The sequence below is a fragment of the Paralichthys olivaceus genome, chromosome 3, assembly GCF_024713975.1.
Source record: "Paralichthys olivaceus isolate ysfri-2021 chromosome 3, ASM2471397v2, whole genome shotgun sequence".
Lineage (NCBI taxonomy): Eukaryota > Metazoa > Chordata > Actinopteri > Pleuronectiformes > Paralichthyidae > Paralichthys > Paralichthys olivaceus.
This window is the reverse complement of record NC_091095.1, coordinates 21,293,853-21,302,514: the sequence shown is the minus strand read 5'-3', so window position 1 is coordinate 21,302,514 and position 8,662 is coordinate 21,293,853. Positions and strand designations below refer to the sequence as shown.

Here is an 8,662-nt window from a genome sequence, read left to right as displayed (position 1 = left end):
TTTTTCACGTCACCACTTACTTCAATTGCATTGGATTTGACTGTGACGCTGTTTAACCCTGAAAGTGTTTTGTAGACTCAAACACTTCACCCACTCCTCCATCGGCATAGTGGTAGATAATGAGGGAATTTTCATTTTTCGGTGAACTATCCCTTTAATTGGAAATGATGCGCAATTAATTTATAAAATGATAGTGGACACTTTTTGGAAAGTTGCAACTCTCTCTCACTCTCTCTCTTACACACACACACACAGAGTCAGAAAGCACACTATCGTTTAAAATGTTTATGTTGTGGCTGATTGGTGTATATTTGTAGCCAGAGTCCATTCTGAACCATCAACCATTAAAAAGAATTTTATAGTTTCAATTAATTTCAATGGCTTCATGACTTGACTAAGTTAAAAACACATCTGCCCTGACATTAAAGCCAGCTACCAGTTTTTCAGTCAGATTATGTCCTAAAATTGGCTGCTCGTGTGTCACATCACAGTAATGTAGAGAAATATACGCCTGCTATCTATCTGAAGTGCAGCACTATAAATCAGATGTAATTCTGCAAATTAACTTATGACAGTGTCGGCATATCATGCAGCAGAATCCTTCAAACCATTCATCCCACACTACACCAATCACAACATTAACACAAGTGGGGGAATAAGGACAACCAGGCATATTGACAGAAATGAGATTAGAATGATTAACGTTTGTGGAAATGAAATACAGCAGGGAAAGAACGAGGAGAATAAATGAAGGATGTAGATGACTAATGAAAGCTGGAGGAACAGTTACAGCTGTTTTACTGGTTATGAAAATTATTCCAGCATTGCTCCAGTGAGAGGCGCTGTGCCATGACGTCAGTGGTGTTCATATCATGGACTGTATATATAACACGCACGCACGCAGGCACGCACACACATACACGCAGGCACGCACGCACGCACGCACGCACGCACGCACGCACGCACGCACGCACGCACGCACGCACGCACACACACACACACACACACACACACACAAACATTCATGGTCCTGAAAGGATGAAACCAAAGGACTTTGGTTGTTCTTTGTCTGTGGTCTCAGGCTAAATATCTCAACAATGCTTTGTGTGTGTTGTACATTTTAAAGGCAAAAATATGACAATTTTGTATTTTTCTGCAATGTAGGGAAATGTTAACCATGTTACTCATAACATTGCTAACTAACTAACTAATATCATAAATGTGTGATGACTTGTAGACCATTGGCTGGTCATGATTATGAATTTGTAATGATGGGGCATATTTATCTTTCTAGGCATATTTTCAAGTGAGCTGCTATGCTAAGAGGCTAATGTTGGGCTACTGACATACATGCTTCAGATAAGACATGTGTTTACGTCAAAACCTACAGTTGAAAGTTTGACGCCAGAGTTTTTTGTCTCTCTCTCGAAATGATCCCACACTTTCCATGTGTATCACCGTCTAATAACCACAGGGACTGGCTGTGTAAATGTCTGTCAGTAACTGAATTTAGCCACCTCCTGTGAAGTTTGATCCTTTCTCCTTTGATCAACAAACCAGTCCAAACTTGACGACTTAAACTCTTCTCATCGACAAATGTTTGTCAATGATAATTACTACTATACCAGTGACCTTTCTTTTGTATTGTCAAGGAACACATTTTATTAAGAGTTTACTTAATGCTTATAAATACAAAAAAATTGTCCGTTTAGTAAAATTACATACACATTAAGCCTTTGTCAAGTCGTTACCAGTATAATCAAGTAGAAAAAAATAAACAGCAGTTTTTGGGGCAATTTAGGAAACCAATGGAATTCAAGTGCAGTTACTATTTCAAGTCTCCACACTCTTTGGAAGTGCTGCACATTAGTAATGCGTTTTTGTCTGATTTGTTATGGGATGTTGGGCTCTGTCAAGCAGGTGCGCTAAGCTGAGTGGACGCCTGACAGTTGGTGTCACTCCTACGCGCTGCAAGTCGCTCAACCAAGTGGTGCAGATGGTGCGTTGCGAGAAGTGTTGTTGCTTTGGAGACAGTGCTGCTTATAGCTCCCAATTCCTTCACCAGTATTTTACATGATCTACTTCCTCCTCTAAGAAAGAATGGAAATAATCACAAGCTGTGATATTGTGTTTTATATTTACAACACAAATAGGAAATGATAATGTTGTGTAAAGACCAACAAAACAAAACAGCAAGTCCAGAAGTCACTGAGCAAAACATTGTTGACAACATAGCCATGTAATGAGCTGAAAGAAAATGTGCAGTTACAGTATGTACATTAAATTCCAGGGAGGATCAAGAAATCTGAGCGGGAAGAGAAAACCGGACATGAGATCTGCAACAGTGAGTCTGCGCTCATTCCCCAAAACAACAAGCAGAAAGAAGGAGGTTGTCATGTGAGATATATTGCATACGTTTAAAAATCAGACAGCAGTCCTAAAAGCACAATGAGTACAAATAAATAAATGAAATATTGTAAACTGATATTGTAATGAGCCTGGGCACCTTTTTCTGCTGTCATGTGATTCATTGTCCATTTGTTGGTTGGTATATACATTTTCATTTATAATAAGTAATATCAAATGGTTAATTGCAAATGTGGAAGAAATAATTTGATATTTTGGGAAATACTTGGATTCACTTTCTCGCTGAGTGCTAGATGAAAAAATTGATACCATTCACATGCCAGCGTAGCTTAGCATAAAGGATAGAAACAAAAGGAATCCGATGGTAGAACCAACTTACCAGAAGCCCCAGAACTCACAAATTAACACTTAATATCTTAACAATATCAAGTTTAATCTAAACATACAAACAAATTAAAATGACAGGTTTTTGTCTCGCCAAGAAATTGCTACAGCATGTAACCAGCTATCAAAACACTATCTGTTTTGTGTTTGAATCAAACAAATGTGAAATCATGAGTCAGGCTCGCTGTTTCCCAGCGTTTCCAGTCTTTTAGCTAAGCTAAGCTATGCTTACATCTAGCTTCATCCTCAACAGACAAACATGAGTGGTGTCAATCTTTTCATCAAACTTGCATCAAGACTAAGCCCATTTCCAACAGTTTGTTAAAGTATATTATTTTAAATAGAGGCAGTGAATGACAGAATAATGGCTTTTATAAAATGCTGGTAGGGATTTCCACAAGGCTCTCTGTGGTTTTAGGTCATAAAGCATTTCCTGTGTGGAACTTTAAAAACAGCTACAGTTGGTATCAACTGTAAGGTAATTTAAAGGAATAGTTAAGATATTTTTCTGTTGCTCCCTACTGTGAATAACTTGATATCTATTGTAAAATCATGAGAGTGATATTTATCTTCCTAAACTCATTCTTGGCAAACAAAAGCACATAACCAAAATTTACAACCATTCCTTCAAGTTTGGTTTTGGTGCAAATCGTGTCTAGATCATAAACTCAGTTTGTCTTGTGTGTGTATACTATTATAACAAGGGAATCATGTAATGTAATAATACAATGAAATCATTGCCATTTGTCTCTGTCAGTCGCAATATGTTGTAACAAAGTGACCACATTTTAAACTGAAATTATGGGGACAGTTTTCATAACTGACCTAAAACAATGTAAATAAGAGTCTGTGCTTCAACCCATGAGATACTGTACAATGTCCCAGGTCTCCATATGAGTCAGAACAGAGTCATTCACACGGCAGTCTGTAAAATACACATTCTGTAGATAAATCCTTGTGACAGTGTATGTGCACACTGCCTGAGTGACAGTTCTCTGATCAAAGTCACACTTGCTGTGTAAAAAAAAAGTTCATTACGGTCACACCATAATGTTTTCTCTCATTTAAAAACAAGAATGAGACAGAGCTGGGTTTAAAAAACATCAGTGCATTAATTGACATAGTAAAGCCAGTAGATTAGGTTGAAGAGGGAGAAGCTGAAGGGGAATATTATCCGAGACCATCTGTCGATGGCGTTCACATCAGTGAGGTCTGGGATTTTGATTTTGAGCTGCGAGGATCGTCTCCGCAGACGGGTCTTCTTTTGATGTGCGTTCCTATCCAGGCTGAGGCGGCCCGGCTCCCGTGGCCCACTCGGCTTCCTGTACTGGACCCCCGTGTTGTCAAACATCATGGAGGAAGAGTTGTGAGTCTCGCGCACGGTGGTTGTGACCTCATTCCCCCCCACCTCGTTGTGGATCTCCAAGGTTGTCAGCAAAATGTTCCCCTGTGAGTCGACCTAGGCACAACAGACAGGAGCAGTGTTAAAAATGGGCTGTGAGCTGAGGCTTCAGTGACTGATGACACATGTGCAGCATACGTCAAGCCCCGGGGCCGGCGTCTCGTTGCAGGCTGATAGATTACAACCTGGAAACAGAGAGAGCGGCCTTCAAAAGCAGGTTTCCTGTCCCAAAGTTAAATCACTGCTCACAAATCAGCTCAAGGACTGGACGCCTCTAATACTAATGTCATGACAGCTATTTCTTCCCACACAAAAACAAATAAATCATCCAGACCCATGTGGCAAAAGTAGAGGCACAAGGTATACACAGAAATATGAGGATGTGGTCACAAGCCATGAGAGGAAGTGACAAGGTGAATATTTATTTTCCTACTCTGGTCCAACTTTGTGCAAACTAATGCAACCAACATGCCTCCTCCCACTCTCAGTACACACACACACAACTCACACATCATTTATATGTATCTGTGCCACCTAAAGCTCAAGACAGATTCAAACTTTCCACTGATCCATTGAGGAGCTGCACATGACTGTAAACAAAACAAATAATCAAGGTATAAATTCAGACAAATGCTTTAAGTGATTCCTGAACAGCTTTATAAACCAGGTAAAATCACCAACATTTTAAAAATAAAACACTCTTACTTTAAATGGAAGTGAATCAGGTCAATTACCCTGAAATGGTCTTATTTCTCACAGAGAAACCTGCACTCCACATTCGTACTGGTTACATATTTAGTCAATGACATGCTAAGGGGAAAATTGATACATGACATTTATCTAAAGATCATTTAGACAACTCAACAGAAGTCTGACCGTCCTTCTCACTTATTTTGATATTTTCAAATAAGACACCTCATTCACTTCACTTCCACTGAACGAACTCTCTCGTAGCCACGCTCCAATTCTTTGTCAAAACAATGTGAAACATAAATGGAATCGTTCAAAAATTGACATCATCGTCTTTCTAGGTGTGTGTTTGTAGTTCATGTTCTGTTTGTTTTATTTGAGTTCATTGAGTTGAGTGTAGATGTAATTACACAAAATGCTCCATAATCAGTTGAGTTGTTGAATATAATTCTTCATTATGAAGTGATTTTTGATATTAAGCATTTACTGTATAGGATATATTACATAACTTTTCAAATAAATATTGCAGTGATGATGATTTTCAGTACTGAGCAGCCCTGGCCACAATTAAAAAGTACAGCGGTTGATGACTCCTGCAGTATTACACAACAATGCAGGCATGTACATGTATCTAAGAATAACATGTTGGTTTGAATAATTAGAAAGCAACTGAAACTTGAAGACAATAACAAGGTAAAACACCACAGAGGAAAAGGCAACGTACAGGAATATGTGATGGTGATGATGACAGACATGGCTGCTGGGGATAAAGCACGGTCCTCTGTCACACGAGGAGGTCAAACTTTGCCCTGCAGCAGCGAAGTTTGACTTGAGGTTTCGCACGTATGACACAACAGGAAGTGACAGACACTCACCCGTTGTGAGGAACGACGCCCTTGTACCTGATTGGACAGTTTAACAGATGAAGACTTGCAATTGCCTCCTTCCAGAATGGAAGACTATCCAGGAAAAACACAAACACACGCCTTTGTCTGAGCTTTGTTCTGGTCTCAGAGAGGACGCTGTGAGGACCATTCAGGTTCTGATGTGACAGTGAATTTAAAATTATTTAATCAAATTTCAATTGTATCTACCTAATGTGAAAGATATAGGAAAAGACTCCAATGCAAACTTTATTTCTCTGTTTGACAATGAATGATTGCTGCAATACCTTAAGAGACTCGTCTTGATTTGATGCAGCATATTAGTAGTATTAAAGAACACTGACAGATTTCAGAAGCCTCATTTTAGCGTAATTTGAAAGGAAATGTATGTTTACTGTTTTACTCATTTTCACAAAAACCACAACACATAAATCCCAACATACTCCAATCCAAGTTTAGGCACCAGATCGTCATGTAATTTGAAACGCAAAGAGGGAATTTCATTTTGAATATTGTTATTAATGGGTACATTTCAAGTTATATATCACTGCTGTGTCCAATGTTATTGTAATTTGAACACATTTTTGAATGACACCATGTACACATAAATTAGATAATATCAGATTGATGCATATTTGTAGCTATGGAATATTTACAAAAGTGGCAATCAATGAGCAATATACAAATTGAATAGTATAATGAGACTAGGTATTACTAAGCAATACTTACTTTGTACTCTTGTTGTTTGGGAGGCTGAGTTATAGTATAAAAGGATAATCTGCACTCAATTATTTGGTTATCAGTAAATTCCTTACACCTCTGGCAATACTCATTCATAGAAAATTAAGCTTCACTTAATTTCATTTGCACGATATATTGAATATCACACAAATATTGCTATTTATCATCCTCATTGTCATCATACTGATTTGAGCCATAACACCCACGTCTAGAATAAACACTGGTTTCATTATATTTACTTAATTATAATTACTTAAGAACAGGTTGACATTGCTTGTGCAACTCTTTTAAAAATAAAGTGTGACTGGTCTCCTCACCTTGGGCCTGTCTAATTTGTTGCGGTCATTATTGGCCTTCTGCGCCTTCTCTGCCAGCTTCTTCTGCATCTGAGGACCTCTCCCAAAGAAGATGTAGTTGACGAAGGCATATTCCAGCAGAGCCAGGAAGACGAACACGAAGCAGCCCATCAGGTACATGTCGATGGCTTTGACATATGGGATCTTGGGCAGAGTCTCTCTTAAATGGGTGTTGATGGTTGTCATGGTCAGGACAGTGGTGATCCCTGAAAGAAAGAAAAAATTAATTAAGAGACACACAACAAACACAAGTAATCTTAAATATGTAGGTACATATGCTTTTGTTCTGTCATATAAAAGCCTGAGCTCCAGGGAACTTTTCTAAATGAGCCATTTTATGTGCACAAAAATGTGCATATTATGTCTTAGTCATAATGCAGATGTAACCTTCTGTGGGTGAATTTATGTAAATGTCATAAACTACACATTTGTATTTCTTTCACCTGTATTTTTAAATTGCTGTGCAAATCCATATTACTCATAGTAACTATAATTAAAATAGTATTTATTCCAGTTCTAAGATACTAACACTGTCCCTTTTTAATTTAATACTGTCATCATGATCATTTATGAAAGTTAACACAACATAATAGATTTTATTCTAGTTGGACCACCGTGTTTGAATCAACCTCTGTCTGATGATATCAGTGATGTGCCAGTCAGAGCAGGGTGGACCCCAGCTGCTGTGATGTGAAATCAAATGATTTACTAAGCAGTCAGTCTCAAGGCCTCAGTGAGTGTATGTGGGTGGATTTACAGGCAACTGATAAAACAAAACTGTCTCTTTAGGAGTCTCTGTAACTGCATTCTTAAATAAATTAGAGGCTGGAAAAAAATTGCCAAGGCACAATCCCTAAAATGAAGGTTTACTCTTTAGAATTATAATAACTCATTAAGAGAGAACATTGTATCTGCATGTCAAGGTCCAAACATGAGAAACATGAGTCACTTTCATCTGCTGCAGATACAATTCCCTGATTGAATAAGCAGAAACTGCTCCACTACATGGTTTACAGCTCATGTAGCATACAAAGACAGAACAGACTCAGCAAATACATGAGCTGCATGAACAGCAGTCGTAACTCTCTTGATATTGTCCATGATCACCGATGAATGTGTTTTGTTTTTAGTCTCCTGGATGTCACCAGCCTGGACAGTGTGTCTATTTCTGTCAGGCTTACATAATTAGACCAAAATTGTTGCACTGTACTGTGTGGGTGTCAAGAGCTCTGTAGGTACATGGCTTCGATTTCTGCATAACAAAGGCAAGAACAAGAATCTAAACCTTCTTAAAGCTCAGAAGAGATGGTTTCTCAACAAACCCTCAAATATATTCACTGCAGTACTGTGGACTTTACATCAGTGCATAGTACTAGTACATGGACGGATAAAGAACTGATAATCATAACGGGTGAATTTGGGAAATCTGGGACAATTTTGACTACTGGACTTTTTCCAATATCTGTTTTAGACATTAGTTCAACAAATTATACCTTCCTGTAATCCTTAAGATGTTTTGTCACTACACCAGAAGAAAGAATGGAGATATCATACTCAGAGGAGACATGACACAGCTTTTAGTGTTCTTTGTGCCAAAAAAGATGAACATTTGATAATCTGTGAAAAGTGTCCCAAATTACAAAGTAAATCACGTTGCTTTATGTATGTCAAGCTCAATATTACCAATATTAGTTAGGTAAGTACACATCTTAAAAGCCTTTTCTGTTCTGAAACCAATGATCTGAAACTATGAAGAAAAGCTTGACAGCCAAAGAGAGTTATGTAAAAAATAATTGAATAAATAACTAGTCTTATTTCTTGCTCATCATACACTAGGC

The 8,662-nt window shown here is 38.1% G+C and overlaps 1 protein-coding gene across 4 annotated transcripts in view; it reads right to left on the bottom strand.

Annotated features, from left to right (window-relative positions):
• Positions 1-2,118: 2,118 nt before the first annotated feature.
• The window catches only part of gabrb3 (gamma-aminobutyric acid type A receptor subunit beta3), a 48,067-nt gene continuing 41,523 nt past the window's right edge, over positions 2,119-8,662 (bottom strand). For 2 of the 4 annotated variants that reach the window (XM_069522481.1, XM_069522482.1), the window contains 3 exons: positions 6,786-7,030; positions 5,719-5,802; positions 2,119-4,210 (listed from right to left, as the gene is read on the bottom strand). In XM_069522481.1, the coding sequence (XP_069378582.1) occupies positions 3,863-4,210; positions 5,719-5,802; positions 6,786-7,030 (677 nt within the window). In that variant the 3' untranslated portion in view covers positions 2,119-3,862. The remainder of the gene's footprint in view (positions 4,211-5,718; positions 5,803-6,785; positions 7,031-8,662) is intronic. The other 2 variants (XM_020081150.2, XM_020081151.2) reach the window with 1 other exon arrangement.